The 26,236-nt window shown below is 39.7% G+C and overlaps 1 protein-coding gene across 5 annotated transcripts in view; it reads left to right on the forward strand.

The window, feature by feature from the left end:
* The window catches only part of nphp4 (nephronophthisis 4), a 171,823-nt gene that overhangs the window by 89,152 nt on the left and 56,435 nt on the right, over window positions 1–26,236 (forward strand). For all 5 annotated transcript variants that reach the window (XM_085259409.1, XM_085259410.1, XM_085259411.1 and 2 more), the window contains 3 exons: window positions 12,185–12,322; window positions 19,106–19,263; window positions 22,145–22,333. In XM_085259409.1, the coding sequence (XP_085115535.1) occupies window positions 12,185–12,322; window positions 19,106–19,263; window positions 22,145–22,333 (485 nt within the window). The remainder of the gene's footprint in view (window positions 1–12,184; window positions 12,323–19,105; window positions 19,264–22,144; window positions 22,334–26,236) is intronic.

Here is a 26,236-nt window from a genome sequence, read left to right on the forward strand (position 1 = left end):
TCTCCCTGTCTGTTTTCCTCACTTTCTTTTAAACATGTATGGAAAAAAGTGCTTGTTCAGGCTTATGATGATATTTTTCCCTGTTCAACAAAATTTTCCTTTTCTCTTCAACATGGCTGTCAGGTGCTGATTAATCAGTGGCATCCTTCTCTGAGATGGCTCTGTAAACAAGCTGCATGCTTTAACTCTGTGCGCCGGCATTGTGGGATCTGACAACTTTCTCTTGCTTGCATAAATTATTGATCTTTGATGCTCTCTCTTTGCCGCGGTGCAGAATGCTAAAGATCCTGTGGTATTTATAGCCAGCATTTGGAAGAGCAGCTGAGTTTGTTTGCCTCTGTTGATGATTTCTCTCATCAGGCTGCGGCCGTGTTTCAGGGTCGCGCTTGTGTTCTGTTGACCCAGGTGGTCTTGTAGTCTGGGGGCCAAAGGTGAGACCGTGTTTCAGTTTGTTGCTGGCAGTGGGCTTGTTCGACAGCAGGCACTTGCTCATTCGGACCTAACTTTTGCAGCCCTCCTTTGCAAAGTGTTGTTTGTGTCTCGTTCTTATATCAATTAAAACAATACTCAGGGTTTTGCTGCTACATTTTATTGTATGACTTTTGAAAATCTAATTATTATTGTGTACTTGAAACTCAATTTCATGCTTTGATGGAAATCACAAGTATACAGCTACTTTGTAGGTATGCCTGAACTTCAAATTGAACATCAGAAAGGGGAAGAAAGGTGATTTAATTGGCTTTGACTTTGGCATGGTTGTTGGTGCCAGACAGGTTAGCCCTAGTATTTCAGGAGCTGCTGATATACTGGGATTTTCCCACACAACCAGGGTTTTTAGGGTTTTTCAGAGCATGGTCCAAAAAGAGCAACTGTCCAGTGACCAGTAGCTTTCTGGGTGAAAATGACCAAATGACTTCAATAAAGGAAGGCAACAATAGTAATAATAATAATACTAATACTACTACTACTACTACTACTACTACTACTACTACTAATAATAATAATAATAATAATAATAATAATAAGCACTTTCAAACAAAGTGCTGTACAACTATTTGAAACTAAAGAGATAAATAAAATAATAAAAGCGATACATAGCAATACAAGTAAAAACAGTAAAAATTTAAAAACTAAAAGCCATAGAATTAAGACATGTAAGATAGGGTGAACAAATGTGTCTTCAACTTAGTTTTAAAAAACCTCCACAGAGCATGCCTGCCTAATATCTTGAGGGAGGTTGTTCCACAGAAACGAAAAGAAAAAGCACGCTCTCCAATTGTCTTTTTTCTGGCTCTAGGAACCTTTAGAAGGCCAGAGTCCTGAGATCGTAGACCGTAGATTGTAAAGGTGTAAAAGGTCGGAGAGGTATGAAGGTGCCAATCCGTTTAAAGTCTTGTCGGTGAGCAGCAGGACCTTAAAATCTGCTCGAACCTGACAAGGTAGCCAATGAAGAGATCTCAGTACAGGGGTAATGTGCTCAAATTTCCCAGTTCTTATTAAAATGCGAGCAGCTGCATTTTGCACCATCTGTAGACCTCTAAAACGTTTCTTTGGTAGCCCAGAAAGAAGAGCAATACAATAATCAATACGTGAAGACACAAATGCATGGACAAGAACCTCTGCAGTGTTGCTTGACAAAACTTGGCTGATTCTGGCTATGTTCCTCAAATGATAAACGCCAGTCTTTGTTATCTCTTTTACATGAGACTCGAAGGAGAGCACCATGTCGAACCACACGCCCAAGTTTTTTACCTTGTCCCTGCAATTTATGACACTATCATCAATTTTCAAGATGAAATTTTGAGACAATTGCTGAAATTTTTGTGGCTCTAAATAACCGTTCGTAACAAACAGGGTATACAAACAAGCATCTCTGAACACACAACACATCGCACCTTGAAGCAGACAGGCTAAATCAGCAGAAAACTCCACTGGGTGCCGCTCCTGTCAGTTTAGAACTCCTAAGTTTGCACAAACTCACCAAATTTGGACAATGGAAGACTGGAAACACTGGTTTGAGGAGTCTGAATTTCTGCTGCAACATTCAGGTGATCTGGCATGAAAACATGAAAGTGGAGGATATTTTCTTAGTTTAGTGCAAAAGCAGCATTGTTTAAACACCACAACCTACCTGTGGTGGACATCCTTTTATTCGTGCAGCCAACCAATCTGTAGTAACTGTGTGATGCTATTGTGTCAGTATGGACCAAACTCTCCGAGGAATTGTTTCCAGCACCTTGTTGAACCTGTGCCATGAAGAACCTGGTACTAGGAAGATGTATCTAATGCAGTGTCCGGTGATTGTACAGTATTGATTCAAGCTTAACTTGTTTTCTAATACATTACAATTGATGTTGTACACTATATACAATATGCAGGTTATAGCTTACTACTTTTTCTTCATGTGTACTTCATTATTCAGCATAAGTCTTTATTTCTTTTTTGAAATAATCTTTAAGTTTAAATCTCAGATAATTGTGTTATTGCACATGTATGTCACACATATGGCATGACGATGTGGAAAATCTGACTGGAAAATATAGAGTTGCATTTAGGAGATGGCACATTATTTGGAGCTCCTTATAGACGGAGCCTGAAGATTTTCCTGCTTTGAGGCTTTGAATTTGTGGGACTGGCAAGAACTGTAGCAAATACTGCGTGGGATCAGTATTTGTTAACAGTTAATATTATCTTGGAGAAGTGTGTCATGTTTGGTCTAGTTAAAACAGCAGAAGATGTGTTTTTAAGCCAACTAATATATATATAAAATCCTGCTTTGGTGGTATTGAGCTGAAGCCCCAAGAATGACAGCCAGTAAGAGAGCATAAGTCTGTACAAATCAAATGCTCGTGGCACCAGAATGCTTAAAATAATATAATCCATAACAACATTAAAATTCTGCACACTGTGCCTTTCCAGACAAGATAAGTGTAGTATACAGATTGACTGTTAAAGGGGCAGTTCACCCAAAAATCTAATTCACATATGTTTTTCCTCTGTGGCCTGTAATGCTGTTTCATGCCTTCATCTAGTCTTTTTGTTTGAGCTACCCAGAGCTCAGAATCTCTTTTGGATTTAAAAAACTCAACTCAGCAACAATGTCTTTTTTCCAGAAATCATGACCCAGTTACTCCAGAAAATCCGCAAACCTTTTATGTAGCAACTATTTTCATTCTCCGGTCAGAATCTTGCAAACAAAAGAAGCACTCAGATAGCTGAGGGACTCCATTAAGGGTTTCTTCTTGTACATGTCATGAGCATGTCATGGCTACATGGGTTTTTGTTTTTTCTTGTGTTATGTACACAACCCCCATCCGTTTTTGTTTTATCCAATTCAGGGTCACAGGGGGACCGTGGCAGTCATAGGGTGAGATGTGACAGCCTGTCTATGATGGGGCCCAACACACACACACACACACACACACACACACACACACACACACACACACACACACACACACACACACACACACACACACACAGATAATATCGAATCACCAGTTAGCTGGTACCTGGAGAGAGCCCTGCCTGGGTGAACATGCAAGCTCCACGCAGCCTGTGAATTCGAACCCACGACTTCCTCGCTGTGAGGGAGCAGTTCTAAACTCGGCACTGTCCTCCCACCCACACCCATTTTTTTTATTTCACACCAAAATAATTGACTGTAGATGGATGGAAGATGTGTGAATGTAATTATGAGTTGTTCTGTCCATTTGAGCTCTAAATGAGACTGAATTTTGTATATATTTGGCAGCTATTTTTCTAATCATATTTAACATTCTTAACACAGTCTTAACAAGCTGCCAGTTTACCTCATTCTCTGATTTCCATGCTCTCTGCACGCCAGTTTATTTTACTATTTTTACTTGTTCAGCCTAGATAAAAATAGCAAAGATTGTTGGCACAAAGCTGGACCACAAGTTTAGACCCATATGTATACAGTCCTAGTATTGATCCTAAATATAATAGCCCAAAATATAATAGTCCTCAAATTGTTATGATGATCTACCCAACATAACAACACAGATACAATTAAATTCCCACACATTACGTTTAAGTTATTTCTGCTGTAACAGAGCTATATTTTAGGAATATTTTCACAATTTTGGTATTACTACTTATATATACAGTTGTATTTAATTCAGTGGTTGTCACTATATACTATAACTTGTGTTTCTCTACTGTTACACATTAGAGATCACTTGTCTCCCAGCCACATACATTCTTACTGAACTATAAGTACTAATGTTCACATTGTGACTTGCTTAGATGGCTATATGTGTGGTGCATCAGTAATATTTTAAACCTTCAGCTTTCTTGACTTCTCTGCCTGTTGTTCTCAACATTTCATCCCAGTAATCCCTGCAACATTTTCACTGGATCTCATTCGAAATCCTCCTCCCTTTAAAGCGACGCCTGACTATTATTTCCTTCCTGTGAGTCACATGGTGAGCTTGATCCCACATCAAGGCCTCTCTCTCTGTCTTTCTCTCTCCTTTATGTGCGCGTTCTGACACTAAGAGAGCGGGCAGATAAACATTCATGAAGCTTCTTGAAGGAATGATGTTGGTTTAGCATATACAGTGGATACGTGCAAAGTTAGGTCCTTGACTCTAATGGAAATATAATCGTGACAAATGGTCAAAGAGCACACAACAAATTCTGAGCTCAACAGTCTGCAGGCTAACAAACAGTTATAGTGTCAAAATATCTCCTTGTGTCACCGGTACACACTTTCTTTCTTTTCCTGCCAGTCCTGCAGTGACTACCATTTTCCCTGCTTCCCGTCTTATTGGATCTTCTCCACCCACTTTACACACATGCTAATTCTGCCAGTAAACCTGCCACTACTGATAAAGGCTCAGTTTTTCTCCATGCGAGTCTGTTGGAGTTTCTTTTGTCATTGTGTGCCAACTGCTACCCGTATCTATTCCCACCTGAATTCCACCTGAATCTGCCTACCCGTACTTACTGTATCTTGCATTATTCGTCATTAAATTACTTGACTTTTTCCTTCCTGCCAGGCACATTGATTTGTAAGAGCAGAATTGGAGATTCTGTGTGTGTGAGGGAGGACAGAATCGTGAGCATCACAGATGATTTGAATATGCTGTAGGAATTATATAACTGCATTTGAGCAGGCACTAAGGAGGCTAAAGCTCAATATGAGTAAAGATGAGGTTTTGGTAGCTTATTCACCCTGTTACAGTACCCCTTGCCCTAACTGTCAAAATAAAAGCTTCGACAATAGACTGTAGTGTTATACTACGAGACAGAGATGTAAACAGACCAAACAGTGTTTGTTGTGCTGTATTAAAATTAACCATTCACTGATCTGATCTCAAATATATATGCAGGCGAAGCCTTTACAACAGAGTCATTTTGGAATTAAAGGTTATTGCAAAATAGAAAGTAGCTCCATATAACGATGGCTGTGTCAGCTTCCTGATTATTGCTGTTTCTAGGGTGTCCTATTTATTCTATTGTCATGAATAATTATAATTATTTGCATGAATAATAAATAAAATGTTTAAATGATTTAAACCATTAAACATGAACATACATAGCTGGTGCTCATTGTAGCTTCCAAGCACAATCCCGTACTCAGAAATCTAATAAGCCTGATACGGGGTGTATGGATTTAGTGTTGTCTAATCCCACTCCATGGGGGATTAAGAAAACTAATATTGTAACAAAAACAATTTTCATAATAGACACGCTGCAAATCTGAGGATCAGTCGCATCTCAAGAATTTGGCTGTCCATCCTTCCACAGTGCCAGTCCACACTTCTATTATAACTCGGTTTCCTCACGCAAAGCAGACTGAAGCAGCACTCTGAATTTGTTTCGTGCTCAGATCTTTCGTCAGCAGCACGTATTTCCACAAGACACATATGTACGCATTCACACATACTCACGTGCAGGTCCCATGAAACTAGAAATGACACACTTGGCTGTCAGGACAGACAGGCTGAGGTTAGAACATTGGCAGCCGCAGTTATGCCACGTCTAATTGCCTCTCTCCGTGTATTCTCCTGTTGTATGTGCGTGTGTGTGTGAGATTCTCTCACGCAGAGTCGTCTGCGTAGTGTCTTTCACGCCTTCTGTGTGCAGACGTGATGACTCAATGTGAGATCGCATGCATGTGTGGATATGTGATAGTCCACTGGTCTTAACATTTGAGGACATTTTGACTTGATCCCAACAACCGACTGCTCATATTTTGGTTTACGCCCACACCTAATATAGTCTTTAGAAGCGAGGAAACTATGAGACTTAGCACAATTCAAAATGTGTCAAACCACTTTGTTTGAAAATCTTCCATTTTTGCTCTGTTTAGGTGTCATTTCAGTTGATTCCAATTAAACCATGTCCCATATGTTCCATCAGTGCCACTTTCCTAGACAGATGGCAGTATTTAAAACTTAAAAAACAACAACAACATATATCTGGTTCTATATGCCAGCTCTTTTTTAATTAACAACAAAAATATTTCAACCCTGATTAATTTGATGGCAGTCTTAGTTACTGTGGTGGCAAAAAGTGTGGTTTAATGCCTCCCTTGGCAGTAGTCGGTCCTCGAGAAGCTCCGTCGTCAGAAATACACAAAAGAGCAACTGGTGTTTAGTCCTCAATCAAACAAACACACACTGTTTCAATAAACAAATCTGCCTTTTCCCATCATGGCGTGAGAAATTGATTTATTTTGATTTCGCGCCGCACTCAGCAAGCACATAACAGGGCACATTAAAGTTGGTTATCTTGCTGAGAAGTTGGAGGTGTGCAGCCTGTCACCTGCAGCTCTTTATCAACAGCACAGTTGTTGTTTGTTCTTGTTCCATTACTTTTACAGTGGTGACAAATATCTTGTTTCCTATGGCATCTTCACAGAAAACGTCTAAGCTGTGGCTGTTTTTTCATATCTTTGATATGTTGAGGAGAACACATGGTAAGCTAACTGGAATCTAGCGCACCCAGGTTTTTCCGTAGCAACAGGTTTCAAATAAGCGTTGCAATTTAACTAGGACACCAACACATTTTCAAGGGAGAAACAGAATCAGGTATTCTTAGTGTGATTTTTTTTTTTTTTTTTTTTTGTGGTTTTCTATCTATCTAGCCTGTCTTTTAAAAAGTGGATACTTTTCACGCAGAAGTGGGAGAAAGCTCTGTCTCTTCAGCATCAGGTCATCTGTTGTTTCAAACATTGTTCAAACTGGCAGACCTTGATTTCTAAATGTGATCTTCCGAGAGAGATCAAACACTCTATTTCAGAATTGATATTGAGGAAATCTGATTTATCGGGGGGGCATCTATTTTTCCATTTTCTAAAATAGTTCTGTCTTTGGTTTGTTCACTCAGTATTATGCTCAAGATCACATTGCTTCACTGAATGTATGGAAACATGTAATGAGTTTGATTAGCTGCGTGATTATGGCTAAAAATGATCTTTTAATTGTACCGTTGTATATAAATTTTCTAAATTAATCCGTTTTAATTAATCTTTGCAGAAAAATAAACCTTTATTTACCTGGCCTAAATCTTTTAGAAAGAAAATTAAAAACAAACAAACATTTGACTCCATTCGTTGTACCTGCCTGTTGGAAGTAAATATAGCTCACCAGCTGTGAGATCCCTCTCTATTTCCCCTGTTACATTTTGCATACAGTGCAGATTTTGCCACTTTAGAAAGATAATTGCTCGAGGGGATAACATATCTTTTGTGGAGTATGTTGACCATTTTCCTGACACCTTCGTTACTCACTGTGTTTATTGGTCTCATGTGTGGCCACATGGAATGTGATTGGTTGGTGTTTGTGAGGTGGATGGATATACTGATGTGCTGCACGGACTCACTTTCATGGATGTCTGAGTCTGCCTTGGTGCATTTATTACACTACAGTTTGTGATGTTTTTTAGGTGGTTTGATCAGTTAGTTGTGTTGCTTTGCAGGCACAGACACACAACTTTACAGCACTTTTTGTATATGGTTTGTTCTTTTATTAACATCACTTGCCCTAAATCCGAAGTTTTTCCAGAAGAATCCGCTTCGAGGGACAGGCTCTTAGTCTTGTGCTGTGCCAGGCATTTACATTTTGTTGTATCTCTGTCTTTTAATGTTTAATTTACTCGTCCAGACTAGTCCAGGATACTCCCGGCTGTGATGGGCACTGATGTTAGGAGTGCTTGATTTGCTTTTGGCTTTTTCTGCTGGTGGAGCAGAAACTCTCATGTTTGTTTAATTGTACCAAGCCAAAATCATGATCAAGATCAAGATTTGATTAGTTGTGCAGGGTGAAGTTTAATGTTTTTCCAACATTAAAGCTACTTTATATCATTTTAATAGATTTTTGTCTTTATAGGGTTTTTTTGTATTTCTCTATTTAGCCAATGTGTGGACATTCAATAAAATTGTGTGGTTGCATCTGTTCACTTATATACTTGTTGCTTGGACACATAGCTAGAATCGTGGGCTGTGTCTCTGTGTGTCTTCAGCACGCAGCTACAGTGTAGCCACACATCTATGAAATGAATACTAGCTATAACCAGCAGTTTGTGAAGAAGTACCCTGTGTCACAGAGACACATCAGAACTTGCTATGTGAAGTCTTCCTTGTTTTTTTTCTTGTTGAGGATAAGATTTGAAGAGAGCAGGGATGTCTGTTGTAGTTCATTTTAAGCATTTGCATTTGCAGTGTCCTCAGAAAAATACCAAAGTGTGTTAGGCCAACAAAGCTGTGGGTGAGTTAGCAATTCTTCTTTTATTGCTCAGTAAAGTTCATTGCAGTATCTTTATTGCCATCTAGAGAGCCATTTGTTTTGAGTGTAGCAGATTCAGTATGGGTCACAAGTGAACTGAAAGGCCCATTATTAAGGAATACTGCAGTTCATTGACAGATTATTTTTACCATTATAACCTTTTCTCTCTTACTTATCAAAATGACTTCCAAAGCTGAAAAAATATTCTGTAAAGCTCTGTCGGAGATTGAGCGAATAAGCAACGCAGCACTGATCCTACTAATCTTGGCTGGCAGAGTTGTTACACTTGTATATTTTCTAACTAGTTTTTATTTTTATTTCGTTTTGACCTTTTGTTTTTTGTTTTTTAATACAGTTTAGTTTGAGTTTGTTCCCAGAGTGGATTTTCTTATTTAAATTGACTTTTTTATGATTTGGAAATGTTTAGTTTTAGTTTAGTTTTTATAAGTTTCACTGTTAGTTTTTGTCTTTTTATTTATTATTGTATGGAGGATGTGACAGAGGCAATAGTTACGAAAATTAGTGCATATTTCACAATAACAACACATAACTTTATGAAAGCAGTTGACCGATCCAGAGTGTCAATAAACATGTGTATCCATCATATAGTTTATTTAGTATATAGTAATAAATTTATTTAAGTTCTAAAACAACTAAACTAAAACAAAATAATTTCACAAAGTTTTAATTTCTCGAATGCTTTCACATAATAACCTATGATAACCTTGACATGCAGGATTCAGTGTGCTAAGTTAATTCAACACACTATAAATTATTTAAAGGAACAACAGTATCACTTTTGGAAACTGGTTTCCCCAAATGTTTCATATAATTCTTTTTTTTTTTTACTTTGAAATGTTCTTTACCTGTATTAGGAAAAAAGTTAACATTAATTGTCTAACTTTCAAAAAACAAAAATATCCAAAGCAGGCATCAGGGATAACATCTTTAGATATTTCCTTATATATTACGACCTGGTCTTTGTCTTTTTATTGATCTGAAGAAAGAGGAGGCGTAATCATGAGAATGATAAAGTGGTGTTTTCTCAGAGAGAACTTTTACTTTAATGACTCATGCAAACATTACACAGTTTACAAAAACTGTATGAAATAGATTCATAGTTCATTTACACATATTGTCACTGCCTCAGACAAACTAAAATCTATAATCTTTTTAAAATGTTATGTATATAGCTGACATTCACTAGTACAGCCCTCAACACGGAACACAATTAGAAACATTTATTGATTATTGATAGAGTACAGTGGCTGTATGGTAAGCAATGATCGAAGCCTTAGACTAAGTTTTGTGGAAGGACTCAGTGAGGACTGCTGTTGGCTCCAGAGCTGGGCAGATCTGAGGGGGGACTGAGAAAGATGGAGGAAGAGTAGGGCACATAATCAAGTACAAACAGGCATGTACACAGGGCAATTACTGTATAGATGTACAGTCTGACGGGAGGTGTATGAAGTCCCTTTTAACCCGTTAACCTGGTAACTGCTTCTGAAGTTAAGATGAGTTATGTCCAACTGGTTAACCATACGTTATTATTCACACTTTAGCGCCATAACCTCTTTAAAAACTTTGTGACAAGTTGTATTGTTGGCTTAAGCAAGTGAGCGCTACATTAAATTTTGTTTTGCAACTTTTGGACAAAACAGTTTGTTTTGTTTTTTTAGTTACTGGGAACATGGAAATCTTAAAGCATCGGAGAGTGCAGTACATTTTAAATTTAATTTGAAAACGTTCAGGTTTGCGGTCAATGAGCTGTGGGAGAATGAATGTGGCAGCACAGAATTTTCATACACTGATGAAATGTTTTCTCTCCTTCTGGGGTTGCTGATTGTGTGTTCTCGAGTTAGAAACTACTATTGTTTCATTTCTTTTGAGGGTATTTCATTGTGTACACGCTTTTATTTGTCAGGTTTTGATTTACTATCTTTTGTTGTTATCTGCATGTCATTAGGAGCCTATGCACAGGGACTATGCATGAGAATGAGCTTTTAGCTATATTTGGTATAATGCATAAATTCTGCATTTTCCCTGCTAAATAAATAAATAAAGCATTGCCTTTTTCTCAAAGACAATAGAGGATTTGGATAAGTTTTAGTAATCATTTCACAGTAGCAAACAAAAAGACTTTTACCCAAAAGGTAGATAAACAAACTTGGATAAAATATCTCTTCACAATCCGATGCAATAAGCTGTCACCTGTCTAGGGGACAATGGTGCAGATTTGAATGTGACGGTAATTTGGGGGCCATTTAATTAGATGTATTCATTCTGATCAGAGTGTATTATTATGAAAAGACTAAAATAAGACAAAGGATCAACATAACTGGGCAGAAAGAAACATTTTTTTAGAAGGAGCTCAGAGAATAACAGCTGCTCTTTAGCTTAGAGATATAAACAGTATCATTTGGCTGTCTGATCAAGATGCCACCTGTCTGCCTGTGGAGGCCCATCTCTGAGGAAACCTTTAGGCAGACTTAGTCGCTGCAGTATAAAATATCCCGTGGAGTGTGGGAATGCCTCGAGATACCCCAGGATTAGCTGTGGGGAAAACCGAAGATTAGAGCAATTCACATGTGAAATGTATTTCATACTTAATATTATGGTGATTGTGGAGACACGTCTATAGCTCTGAAGTGTCCGTATAAGTGCAATTCTACAGCACTTATTCCATCATTGTTAAATAACAAAGTTGTGTTATACACGCCACTCCCCTGCTTTTTAATTTTACTCCTTCTTTGACATTCCTCACTGGTGTTCTTTTGATATCAGTAATACGCTGATATCATATGAACAATTTAAAAATAAAAGTACTTTTACATTAAGGGCAGTTAATTCCAGTGGGAAAGAGAAACGCAAAGCATAAATAAATATGACAAATTACTTAGAAATCAAGTAAAGGTGAGGTGAGTTTTATTATTTTCACTCTGCATTTACAACAGCTTCAAACAGAAATTAAAATGGGAAAATATAAGAAAGAAAATGCTATTATAACATTCAGAATAAACACTTTATATTTGTGTATTGATGGATGTCCGAAATGTACACCATTCAGTGTATGTACCACTGAATGTAGGTCTTTGGAGGCATTTTGAATTACATTTCAAGTCCCTTATGAGTAATGATTGATATTTCTACATGACACTTTTTGCACAATACTTAAGATAATCATAAAGAACGATGGAAACAATCTCACAAGTCAGTTAAAGTTGACCTGCGGGAGGATGACAGCGTGCAAAAAAGCAGTAGTTTTGGAGGCAGGTAGAGTGACGAGGGTTTATAAGTGTCAAAGCATTGTAATGGGGTGTTGCCATCTCAGACAGCACATGTGTCTCTCTGGTGTAAAGTATATTTCTGAGCCCTGTTGCTCATAATCATAATAATAACAGCGAATCATTTGCATTGTTTCTCCGCAGCTCTCACTGTCTCAGCTGGCAGCTACTTCACGCTACCCGACCATCAGCCACTCCAGCTCGGCGTTGCCGTGGCAACAGTCGTTTCCTTCTCTGCTCCATCCTTCCCCATTGGCATCGGCCCACCAGCTGTCACATGTCGTAAGATTTCCACCCCCGTTCGCTCACACGCGCACCCACAGAAACGCACACATCCTTCACACACACACTCACGCGCGCTGCAGAAAATACACAAACACTAGGTGAAAGTAAGTCATAGATACATTTACGAGGTGTACATTCAATCATAGCGAAGACGCACAATGTCGTACATTGTCCGCTTCTTCACTGGAGTACAAAGCCACACTCACCTTTACAGCACTCAGCTACCAGCTCATACCCATGTACCCATGGAGACACAAACACACACACATCCTCTAACCTGAACTCCAGCCCTGCACACTCTTTGTCTTTGGAGATGCTGGTGGTGCCGAAGTGGATTCTTTTCATCTTTAGAATCAAAAGAAACATTATTTTTTCACTTGGATTTTCAATTATTCTACAAAGACTGCTTTTTTTTAATAAGGTACTCACTGTTCTACGTCAAACTCATGTTTTGACTAATTAGGAAAAAATATGTTTAACCTACCCTGTACAGTACTTCTTTTATTGGTGATTGGTAATTGGTAACAATTAGCTGTTTTCGTGTGTAAATCAACCCTCCATTTGAAATACAAATTCTGGCAATAAAAAGTTTTTTTTTTTAATGAATGCCTTTTTATCAAACTCTTTTTGATTTAATCCCTATACTTTCCAGTGAACTAGCACAGAGATAATAATGAAAATTACATCAGAGAAAAAAACATATCCGACTGGCTCTAAATGCTAACAAGCTTTATGCATCTGAACGCAAGTCCTATCATTGCAGCCAGAGGATTCACTGCAGCGTAAATGAGGAAGCAAGCTATACTGTTCTGATTTGATTAACTTTGCTGAATAATTTCCTGAAATGATGCATGGCTAACCTATTCCCTGCAGTTGTAGGTGTTTGCTGCCGCAAATTGCCTGCCAGACTCATTTTGCCTTTGAAAGCTGCCTTGTCTTTGCTAAATTAGACTACGTTCACCCACAAATATGCATATATTTGGAAATATGCACATTAGAAGCATTGGAAGAATCTCATAGAATGGCGAGGAAATCATAAGATAAGATAAGATAAGATAAGATAAGATAAGATAAGATAGAACTTTATTAATCCCTCGGGTGGGTTCCTCTGGGAAATTCGATTTCCAAAAAAGCACAGCACCGACAGAAGTTACAGAGTTATACACACACACATATATATAAATACAGAGACAATATAAATAAAATATACGAAGGGGATAAATAGAATAAATAGGAATAAAAATAAAAATACAAGTGAATTGCACATTTCAAGTATTGAGTCTATTGCACCGTTGACTATTTACAAAAGTATTGCACAAAAGGTATTGCACAGTGAGGTGAAGAGGCACTACAGCTTAGTTGTTCCCTCCTTTGTCCTCCTGTTTCCCCTCCCTCTCCCCTCCAGAGAGGAGTTAAACAGTCTGATGGCGTGTGGGACAAAGGAGTTTTTAAGTCTGTTAGTTCTTGTCTTTGGGAGAAGCAACCTGTCACTGAACAGACTCTTCTGGTTGTTAATGGCCGTGTGCAGAGGATGCCCAGCATTGTCCATAATGTCCATCAGTTTCTTTAATGTCCTTTTCTCTGCCACTGTCACCAGAGTGTCCAGCTTCATGCCGACCACAGAGCTAGCCCTCCTGATCAGTTTCTCCAGCCTGGATGAGTCCTTCTTTGCTGTGCTGCTCCCCCAGCACACCACAGCATAGAAAAGTACTCCAGCAACCACCGACTGGTAAAACATCCTCAGGAGCTTCCTGCAGATGTTAAAAGACCTCAGCCTCCTGAGGAAGTGCAGTCGGCTTTGGGCTTTTTTATACAGGTGCTCTGTGTTGCATGACCAGTCCAGTTTATTGTCCACCCACAGCCCGAGGTACTTGTACTTGTTGACCACCTCCACCTCCTCCCCCTCTATCTGAACCGGCAGTGGACCTTCTCTGGACCTCCCGAAGTCCACAACCAGTTCCTTAGTTTTTGAGGTGTTGAGTTGCAGGTGGTTTGTGTGACTCCATGCGACAAAGTTCCTCACCAGACTTCTGTACTCCTCTTCCTGATCATCCCAGATACACCCCATGATGGCTGTGTCGTCTGCAAACTTCTGAATGTGGCATAATTCAGAGTTGTAGCAGAAGTCAGAGGTGTACAGGGTGAAGAGAAGAGGGGACAGCACAGTTCCCTGTGGTGCTCCTGTGCTGCTGACCACTGTGTCAGACGTGATGTCCTTCAGCCTGACGTACTGTGGTCTGTCGGTGAGGTAGTCGGAGATCCAAGCCACCAGGCAGGGGTCCACCTCCATCCTGTTCAGTTTTTCTTGAAGCATACAGGGCCGGATGGTATTAAAGGCACTGGAAAAGTCAAGAAACAGGATCCTGACCGTGCCTTTTCCCCCATCCAGGTGTGAGTGGGCTCTGTGTAGGAGGTACAGGATGGCATCCTCCACTCCGACACCCGCCTTGTATGCAAACTGTAGTGGGTCCTGGGCATGTTGTACCTGTGGTCGGAGGAGGTTGAGGAAGAGCCGCTCTAGAGTCTTCATAAGATGTGACGTCAGTGCCACCGGTCGGAAGTCATTCAGCTCATTGGGCCGGTTCTTTTTGGGGACCGGGACGATGCAGGATGTCTTCCATAGGGCGGGCACTCTCCCCAGTCGCAGACTGAGGTTGAAGACTCGTTGTAGCGGCTCCCCAAGTTCAGCAGCACACGCCTTTAGCATCCTAGGACACACCTTGTCTGGGCCTGCTGCCTTTCTGGGGCGAAACTTCCTCAGTTGTCTCCTGACCTGATCCACTGTGACACTGGGAGATGTTTGGGAAGAGGGGAGGGGGGGAGATGTCTTGCTGCTGAGAGAGGGATTGGAGGAGGGGGGTGTCATGGTGTCAGGAAGGGGGGGAAGCGAGGGAGGTAGGAGAGTGGGGATTGGACTCTGTAGTGAAGGTGAGGGTGGGGGGGTTGTGGGCTGGTCAAACCTGTTGAAGAAGTTGTTGAGTTCGTTTGCCTTCTCCACAGTCCCCCCCACTGTGCTTTTCTTGGTGTTGTGGCCTGTGATGGTTTTCACACCATTCCAGACCTCCCTCATATTGTTCCTCTCCAACTTCTGCTCCACCTTCCTCCTGTAGGTGTCCTTTGCTTCCCTCAGGCAGCGTTTCACCTCCCGCTGTGCTGCCTTCATCTCCTCCTTCACTTTGCTCCTGAAAGCCTTCTTCTTCATGTTGAGGACAGCTTTGACTTCCTGTGTTACCCACGGTTTGTTATTAGGATAACACCGTACCGTCTTAGCAGGGGCGACCGTGTCCACACAAAAGTTGAGGTAGTCTGTAAGACAGTGTGTCGCCCCCTCTATGTCCTCACCATGTGGGCTCAGGATAATGCTCTAATCCTGGGATTAACCCTGAATCTTTTTCAGCTTATCGAAATCAGTTTTCACATCCTTATATATGCACATTTGCTCTTTGATGTAGAAAAAACCCCCACATAGCATATTGCCCTTGTTTGAGAAGTATAGGGATTTGTTTGGCTGCTTGTAAACAGTTTCAGTTTAGTCACATCCTGCAGCTGGGGATGGACCGTTTTCTCGAAATGCAGGAGGCACAGGGCATGTTTATTTCTACTTTTATGTTATTAGTGATAATCAACTTAAGCCTCTCACAAGTAGTCACAATATAAGCTTTGTTAATTGCAACTGGAGTGTTGTTGGTTATATCTGCTGTGAAGTTTCCAAAGTGCTCACTGTTAATACATCAAGTCTGCAATGCCACTGGGCTATAAGGGGAAATGCACACACTAATCGTTGCCATGGTTATAGCTCACACAGAGATCTTGACCCTGCCATCTTGATGACTCTGTTTTTTAAATCTTGTTTTGTTTTTCTTTCTGGAAAGGAATTCACATCGGCAATTATGGTGCCTAACTGCAAGGACATTTGAATATCATTAGTTATGTAATATTTTGTATTCTTTTTAACTTAACCCCATGTCTCCTGTCTTTCATATGAGGACAGAACTGGTGGCTAATGTAGTATCTAGTCCTCTAATGTACAGGTGACAGTAAAGCACTGTGGAAACACCATTGCAGATTTGTTCAAATTTAAGCGTACACACCAGCAAATGTGTTTGCTTGCCTCCCCTTTATTATCACATTAGATTGTAGGGGCTCGTTCAGTGCTGCCCTGGACTGTATACCTGCTTTCAGGTATACCCCTTTCAGCATAGCTGAGAAGTCCTGCGATATTGTAACTAGTCAACTACAGCTTTAATGGATTTCCTTCATATTTCATGCTCAAAATCTATATATCTTAAACCATGAATCATTCTGCAGAAATAAGCCAGGAACTAGGAATCAGACTTACTGGAAGGATCAAATATAATAAGAAAGACAACATGGCAGAAGGACACAATACAATTTCATTTTGAAAGACAGACTAGGTCGTGTTGTGAAATTGTCAGAATAACTTTATCCACTTTTCTATCTATCTAAAAGTAGGAACATCTTGTACTTACTGGGCTACATTCCAAGAAATAAGCTTCATTTATACCCATGTTCTCTCATTCACACAAGTTGTAATGCTTTTTATTTCTTTCCATATATATATTTCAAATCTAATGTCTGTTTCTGGCAACACAGCAGCATTTCCTTTTTTTAGTAATAGGTTAGCTTGGCACCTACAGTTGCACCGGTTGGCTTCCAACTGCATCACAGAATGTTTTACATTAAAGGAAAACTGAATGTTAAATTATTTCCGTTACTATATGTGCATCAATCCCAAAACAATAGATGTAATAATTATTTATTATAATTATTGTTCTACAGTGTAGAAGAGTAGCACATACAGGGAGTGAGAAGCTTTATTACTATGAATTTTACTATGTTATGTTTTTACATAAGACATGCTGTATTATGTTCTTTCATAGTGTATATAACCTTTCTTTAAAGGTCACATTCTGCTAGCAGTTTGAAAATATTACCTTAAATGCAGGCGACTTGTTAAAGTGCCTGACTTTGGTTGCTTGGTTTGTACTTTCTAAATGCCAATACTGTAGAATCCACCAGCCTATAAAAAGTGCTCGTATGTCATCACACTCCATAGGTTTTATGGTAGCAAGTTGAGATAAAGTATAACTCAATTACTCTGAGCCTTTAAAATGTGTTAAGACTTCTACATTATGCATTGAAATTCTCTTAGGTTATTATATTGCAGGTTGTTTGATCAGAGAATAACAGTGCATATGTAGGGTATGTTGAATATACGTATATATAGTAGCACGACTTTGGTCGAGGTTATTACCAGCACGTTTGACGGAAAGCCCAATAATGCTCAGCCTCGCATGGTGTTTAATATGCCATCTGAACCATGCACATGTATCAAAGACCAGGGGAAAAAAACAACTGCAAAATGACACCATTAGCACTTCTTAGCTAATTATCTTCGCTAATACCCCTCCAGCTGTGTGCCTGTCAATGACAATGAAGTGGGGATTAATGTTTGCCACAAAAAATGTAGAAATGTTGAACTGATCCACAGGCAATTAACTGTGCTGTTTCTTTTCATAAATATATTGTAAAGTCGAGTACTGTAAAGCAGCACAATGCAAACATTGGTGATTAAAAATGCAAAATGCACTCTTAAAGAAAAATAATTTAACTTGTTATAGGCTGATTAAGTCATCTGTGCTTTTTCCTGAACTTACTGTCATTGGCCCTTCCAATGCTTCGGCAGCCTTAGCGTGACTATAACGCTGCCTATTGTGCATTAGCATTGACATATTTATCCTTTAAAACGCTTTTTATTTGCCTCTTGTATTCTTTATGGAGAAATGTAAATTTGGGTCCCATCTTGACAGATTTTTTTTTTCTTGAAAAACACCAAAAATCACAATGAATTGACCCTGACTGCATTGTGCACTTATCCAGATTTTAATTTATCGTATCCATCTGGACAATTAGCAGCCAGTGTCGTTCAGTGATGCCCCAAACTATGACAATCAATAATCTACTAAATTGAAATGATGTTTCTTTATTACGGTGACTGTGAGCATTTTGACTCAGGACCACATAACCTGTCCTGTTCTATTAGAGCAAAACATTTTTGAAAAGTTCCCCTGAGAAATGCACAATTTACTCCTGTTTAAATAACATTTGCTAAAGCCCGCAGCGTCCAGCTGTCTTTGTTTCTGACACACTTTGAAAGAGTTGTGTGTCTGCGGTGTATATTGATGGACAAGGCTATTTATAGTCTTGTGACTCATAGATAAGCTTTGAGGATCAATGCAGACATCCAGTAAACCTAACCAGAGTAAGCTCTTTACGTCCTCCGTGACATATGGCTGCTGTTTTTTAAAGATATGCATTTCCACTGTAAGTGTGCGGTTGGAACTGCTTTTCAGAGTATTAGGCAATTTCCTGAATCAGTTTTAGCTAATCCACCACAAGCTTTCATCCTATTGCCTTGTAAATATAATCCAAGTCTCCATAATGCAGTATACATGCTTTCCATACATCAAGGTGACAATAATGTTTTGCAAAGCAAGTCCTCTTTTGATTCCTTTCTGTCCATAACCGTAATACAGTTCAGTCAATTCACGTTGCTGCACATGGCTTCACTGACACGTGTGTGTAATGTTGTTAAGGAACTGGCTGTGTGCCATTCTGTATAATACGTCTGAGTAAGTTATCGTGGTAAAAACAATAGCGTTGATGTAAAATCCTCATGTACTGCAGCCAGTGGTAATCTCATTTATTGGATTATGCATTAATCATTCCTTGCTTTGTTATTAATGATTTTTATTTCAGGCCTGCTCAGCTGTCAGCAACTTCGCCCACCTGGAGATGGACCTTCAGCAAAGAGGAGGTGATTCAGCTTCACTTCATGATGAGGGAGACCAACTTCAGGAGCTGCCCTTCACCCCTGTCCATGCCCCTGTCATTACTCTGGGGATGAATGTGCCCAGGTGAGCCCAGTCTGTTGTCTGCCTCAGACACGAGCAATGATGTGACCCAGAAAGAAAAGACTCTTTTTAAAAAAATAGTTATTGGACATCAACAATAACTTTTATAAAAGTTTGAAGATCCCAAATCTCTGCAATGTTCAGTTCAGTTTGCCCAAGGCCATTTTAAGGTAAAGATCTCATAATGTTATTGAGAGAAAACACAAGATTAATTCTCAAGAACTTAGCAACACTGAGGAGAAAAAAAACTCCTTTATTGGAGGAAACCTGTGAAACAAACCGCAATTGGAAAGGCAGCCATGTATCATGACCACTTAGGGGAAGGGGGACAGTGGAGAGAGTAAGAGAACCCAGAGAAATAAGAAATACTGACATCAGATCAGTGTATGAACTTAGATCATGATACTGAAGGTTGAGAGAGAGAAATACCAATGTAGAGAGGGTTTCTACTGCTAGGATCCTAATTGCTGAGGGTTCTAGCTCCCATTTTACTTTTGACAACTTTAGAAAACACATGTAAGCTAGCACCCTAAGAGTTTCTCTATTTGGATAATCTACTACTGTACTGTGAGCTCTGTAAGACTTGTTCATTAAGAGCTTGTGTGTGAGGAGAAGGATTTGAATTTACACATCAAAACACGCTTAAAACAAATGAAATGCCAAATGGCCATAAAATATTACCAGTGTCTTTTTTGTGTGTGTGTTTTATCAGCTAATGTTTTATTTTACTCCAAGAGTGTCCATCATGTTTTAGGAAGGCTATCCTAAAACATGATGGATATTCTCTTAAAAATGTAATATTGTGGCATATTTTTTCATGCTCTCTCCACTGTGCATCTGAATCATCATTACTCATGTTATTGTTAGTCATTTACACCGGTCTTTAATCCAGCATGTGGGACCACTCTGCAACCCAAAGCTATCTGTGATCCTCTGTAAGGAGGATATGGAGGCTTTGTTGTTGGCGTCAGCTGTGCACCACAAATTGCAATAAAGGCCAGTTTTTATTTGTAAAACATTAAACAATGATAGATGCCTTTGAACTGCAGCACTGAAAAATGCATTAGCTGAAAACTAACTGGAATCGGGTGGCCACGATTAGTGTGTAAAAATATGTTTTTAGTGGATTCCTGATTTGTCAAACAACCGTGTTTTCAGCTAACTGAAAAACACAATTTTCTCCCTTTCTTCTAGTTGTACTTTCAGTGATTTCCACCTCGCTACAGCTTCTGATTTGGCTAACCTCTCCATGTCAGCATGGGAGGGTGACTCATGTTTGACAGGAAACATTACTAAAGAAAGGCACTTCAAATATCCTTTCAACATGCTACTGTTTTATGAAGCCTGGTATCCTGCGTGAACTCTAGTACGGTCCTTTATTACCACAAAAGTTTGCTATCTTGCTATCTACAGAGGGATATTGATTGGCTCACTAATTGGCAACATGTTTGCACTGGGTAGGATAACACTTCTGCCAGTAAGTAGGAGAATTCAGGTCAGAGCCAATTTAAAGAAAAATGTTTTGTCAGCTTTTACATCCCACTTTGGGTAATGGTTTCAGCACTGTTTGTTAGTGTGAAATTCATTATTAAATCCAGCTGTAAGGGAGAGGTTTTGACTTTGATTTAGTTGAGCAGAATGCAATGAACTCAGCAGGCAATTTACGATCATAATGTCAGTGGAAATATAGCCAGGTCTTAGACAGGAAACCGAATGAGAGAGTGCATTCTGCAAATAATGGGCACACTAACTCCGAAACAAGGCATTGTGCTAGTACAGAGAGTCAGTAAATAAGCAGCTGGCTCTGAAACTGTTTTCCGATCCCAGAGTTTGGATCCAGACACGATGCTGTTCAGTTCAGTGGGCTGAAACATCTCTGCCTTTTCACTCGGATCCAAAACATCTTTTTGACTGTTTTCAGTGTGGAATGACCCAGTTCTTTTGAGAAGAACAATGAAGTCTAAAGAAGTTTAATTGAAGTTGCCGTGCATATCTGATTGAGCCTCTTTTGAAATAAAAATGATGGCTTGAATATTAACTGGGGCTAAATTAAGATACAACTCTGAGCGATGGGGGAGAGAAGGAAAGCATGAAATTGACACAGCTGCAGAGGAAAAGCCCAGTCGACTGTCTTCTTCACTGATGTTACCTTAATTAGTTTGATCAGGGCTTCGTTCTTTCACAAATGTGACACTGTGGGTTCAACATGGACACAGGCAGCATTACTGTTATGAGAAGCCCAAACATTATTGTTCATTTTTCTATGCCGGCACTTTAGTCAGCCATCTGTGCACGGTGTTATCAGACCCAGAATGTTTGGTGTCAGCACTGAGAGTATAAGTTATAAATGTTACCGTAGTTGTGGGAAAACAGGTGGCCACTATGATTAGAGATAACTGCCAATTATGCAAGAAAATCCTTTGGGAGTGCTTTGGCACCCGTTCTCGCTCCCCTGTTAGTATTGTTGTGGTACCGCTGCTTGACAGATATTGCTGACATCCTTATGCTGCCTAATCATCATTTCCCCACATTTTTCTTAAGTCCAGCCGGATATTGAAATTCAGGTTCAGTTTAATTGGATGAAGTCACTAAATTGAAGTTATTGCCCAAAAGATAAACATCTTGAGTCGAGATGGAACTGATCCAAGGCAAACAAAGCTAGGTCGAAAAATGATAAAAACAGCATTGTATTCCGCTCCACAGATCCAGACATTTTTTTTCCGCCTCATTTACAACCGCAAATCACCCAAGTGAAGCCAGTGCAGTGGGGACTAAACGCATTACCTCCTGCTGCTCGTAAAGCATCAAGAACGCATTCGCTGAAGTCTTTTCTGCTTGGCGAATGATTGATGTGTGCTGAATTTTTCCTCTAATTTAACTCTAGTTCCTGCTCAGTCAGCTCCAGAAGCTCATTGGCCCACCTCTTCTCGGCTGGTTTCCCTGACATCGTGGACTCTAGTGGACAGGTGGCTGATGTCCTGGATCCCACAGAACCCCTACCCTTTGATCCCAATCGAGAAGAGAATGACCTGCAGGGAAACTTGCTGGTGTTCCAGTTTCTGGCATTTACTAGGTGAGGCCTGCAGTACTGTGTCACATGTGGTTGAGGTGTTACTACTGTATAGCATAGCTTAATTGCTGTTGTCTTTGTTGCTGTTAAAGATTTGGCTTTAACACCATGACAGATTGCAAATTAGTTACTTTTTTGCTTCCAGAAATGGCAGATTTGTTGTATTCTAAGTGAAACAGAGCAGCCATTGATTCGACAACCTTGCCAATATCTTTCTGTACACTGAGCCACTATCTGTGTAGAGATTTGGAGACTGATTGACGGCCAAGGGCGGCTCCTCCCCGCCTCAAGGGGTTATCTATTTTTCAAGATTTCAATGCGTTTAAACCAGGCATAAGGTCCTGCCACCCTCTACGTACATGTCGAGCACATACCCCTACACAGTATGCACACATACACTCATGGTTGCAGAAAAGCACATTTCCTGTCAGCACAGGCTGAATTGTACCCCTGTCAGTGTCCCATCACGAAAACCCTGGAGCTGGCATCAACTCTGACAGGGGCTGACAGTGGAGCGGGGTTGGGAGGGGGGTGGGGAATGACGACTGCCGAACGATAGGTACAAAACACACCGATTTTTGTGTCTCTCTATCTTGTCATCAGTGCTGTTGGCATTGCTTACATTTGTCTTGTTCATCATGGACTCACCATCATGGTGCCATGACCACCCATGCATCAACCTTTACACTCTCTAACCTCTTGCTGTTTTGAGATGCATAATCAGTGCTTTGTGTGTGACTAGATTAAAAGACTCTGCTTTTGATTATAATTAATTACACTGTCTGAAAATGCACCGTCTTTGCCTGTCACAGCTGCATGTCTGCTCAGTTTTAACAAATGATAGCAAAATCCTACCAATGGTGCGACACTATATTTTACATTGTTCACTAATCAGCGGAGTCATGTAACATAGTCCCTGGAAACTCTCAACCATTTTTAAAAACATTAAGAAGGATTTTATTTAAAATCTGGCACCTTTTGATCCTTTTTGGATCAATATTGGAAAATCCGATGTGAAATCTGCCTGCGTGTGGGTCTAAAGTGTCCTTGATAAATCATTAAGTAACACGATTCTTTGTGATGGCAAAGAGGAGGAAAGAAGTGGCAGGAAAAAGGGTAAAGAGCGACAAGCACTTGAAATCTTGTTACCAAAGAGGTATTGAAAAATTTTATAGGGCTGCAATCTTCTACTTTTCGCCTCTTCTTCATTTCATTTTATCAGTAACTTTATTAGTATTTAAAATTTCAGAAAAACATGTCTCTGAGGCGAAGTCTGCAGATTTTTTTAAGGTAATGACAGTGTGTGCTTTGTAAAAAATAAGTCTCTATAGAGTAACTTTTCTATGAAAATTGCTGCTACAGTAAAAATAAAGGGAAATATATTCCAGAGTAAATTAAGAAACGATGAAAAAATACATACAAGTTTATTTAGAGGAAAAAAAATTGTTTAGGCAGGAGGTTAATACTTAAACCTTCATCACAGTACCTGATATACCTAAAACCATGACAGATGTCATTGTGAGTTTTTATCAAATAAATCAGGTGCTGATTTCCAGAGTTGAACTTGTATTTGGTAGCACTTCACTTTTCAAAGGTTCAAAGAGATACTGAAACAAGTCTAGGAGGCATCATTAGGCTGAAAAACCAAAAATGCATCAGAGAGACAGCAGTAATGTCAGGAGTGGCCAAATTAAAAGTCTGGTACATTTGTAAAGGGAGGAATGCATTGGCCAACTCAGCAACAGTGAAAAGACTAGAAGACCATGGAAAATGGTCAAAGTGAAAGATGACAGAAGTTGTTATGAAAAACCTTTCACAATATCTACACCAAACCAGCAACACTCTTGAGGAGGCAGGTGTATCACTGTCAAGCTCAAGAGACACCATCACGAATGGAAATACAGAGTGTTAACAACAACATGCAAACCACTGGTTACACACAAGACCAAGAAGGCCAAATTAGCTGTACCAGAATGATGGGAAGAGAAACGTATAGAGAAGGAAAGGAACAACTCATGATCTGAAGCCTACCTCATCATCTGTCAAACATGGTGGAGGCAATGTTCTGACAAGGCCATGTATTGCTGTCAGTGGAACTGGTTCACTAGTGTTTGATGATGTGAATGCTGATAGAAGTACCAGGTTGAATTGTGAAGTGTACAGGACTATACTCTCTGCTCACATTCTGTCAAACGGTGTAAAACTGATAGGGCAGCTCTACACACCGTGTACAGATAATGACCAAATCATACTGTAAAAGCAACTCAAGAGTTTCTGAAGGGACAAAAGTTGGACATTCTTCAGTGGCCAAGATAGTCACCTGGTCTCAACCCAACAGAGAATCCAAAAGAGACACAGAGACTGACAAACCAGTAGCAACTGAAGGTGACTGCAGTAAATGCATGTCCTTGCATTTAAAACGATTTTAGTTTATTCACATACTTTTGGGCCTCTGAAAGTGGGAAGCTGTATAAAAATGAAGGTAATAAAGCTGAAGCTCCGCACTTAAATCACGTCTTGATTGTTTTATCTAAAGTCCTCTGTGGTCATGTACAGAGACAAAACTACAAATACTCGTGGACCTAAATGTAAAAGCCGACAGATAAATCACTCTTTGTGGTAGCAATTGGGAAGGAAGGTTATAGTCAGCCCTTGTTTTATTGCAAATTATACACCATGGGTGCAAGCTGAAACACTATCACATTATCAGTTGGATAGTACAAGAAAACATATAAATGTCTGAGTGTATAAATTTACTTAAGTGTTTATGTTGTGATGCTATGAAAGCCTGTTCAGTCCCTCTGGATCTTTTTCATCACCATCTTAGGGCAGCCTGAAGTGGAAACTAAAGCCTCAAACTGGAACATAAATTTTGAATCTCTGTTGGTCGTTGTAGAGTGAGGTAAGGCTGAGTTACCTCAAAATTATGACAAACAGGTATGGCAGACTGGGCTTCCGCCAGCGGCAGCAGTACCATTTAGACAGGCAGGGAGCCTGTGAATAGGCAGTGTAATTTCCACCTCTCACCCGGGCGCCATAATTATCAATCTTGTCTGTTTACTGAATGAATATTAATGCTGGCTCCTCTTTGAAGATGGAGCATGGCATCGTCTTTAACAGTGGAACACCAGAGCTTGTGATTGACTGGGAGGTCATACGCCGCTCTTATTAGTTTCCACTTTGAAATCTACGGCTTCGGCAGTCTGTGGTCATGAGGGGGCCCTCACAGCACTCCCTGCTTGTTTTTAAAATGCTTTTTCTTTTTCCTCAATACTCATTGACTGGTTGATAATTTATTCATCATATGGAAGCAAGAAGCTCATCCTGAAACTTGCTCTGTTTTAAATGTGCTTGGCGCTGAAATCGGGTGCTTGCAGGCTCACAGGGACTTTATGTGGGCTAACTGCAGTTTCAAGTGTGGGATTAGAAATGCGTATGTGTGCATGAAATCACACTCAGAGGGTGGCGTTTGTGTGAAAAGCAGTACACAGCACACAAGGAGGAGGTTCTCATAGCCCCAAAGATTACTTTTTCTAAACAGGAGTCCCAGTAAACAAACACAAGAAAAGTATTCTATTTGTGGCAATAGATAACCTAGATATTTATATATATTTATACACTTTTCTCTCGTCCACAGATCTCATAACACGTTCTCTTGCTGCGTTTCATTTTTTAAAAATGAATTGTGAATTTGTACCCACTTAGTCAGCAGTCCAGTTTTCTTAGCAACTTTAAAGTTAAGCTCTTAGCCTCTTTTTGGTTTTGAAGTTTTCACTTTTAAGCAGCTACAAAGTTAAACGACTCCTATAAGATGTGCAGAATATTCATTTTTTAAACATTTGAAAAGATTCTGGGGTAAAAAATTATTTTCTAAATATAACAGATTTCAATTTCTTTGTATGCTAA

The sequence above is a fragment of the Mchenga conophoros genome, linkage group LG20, assembly GCF_057382185.1.
Source record: "Mchenga conophoros isolate Kocher_MC1m ecotype Shallow Benthic linkage group LG20, M_conophoros_male_GT1.1, whole genome shotgun sequence".
Taxonomy (NCBI): Eukaryota; Metazoa; Chordata; class Actinopteri; order Cichliformes; family Cichlidae; genus Mchenga; species Mchenga conophoros.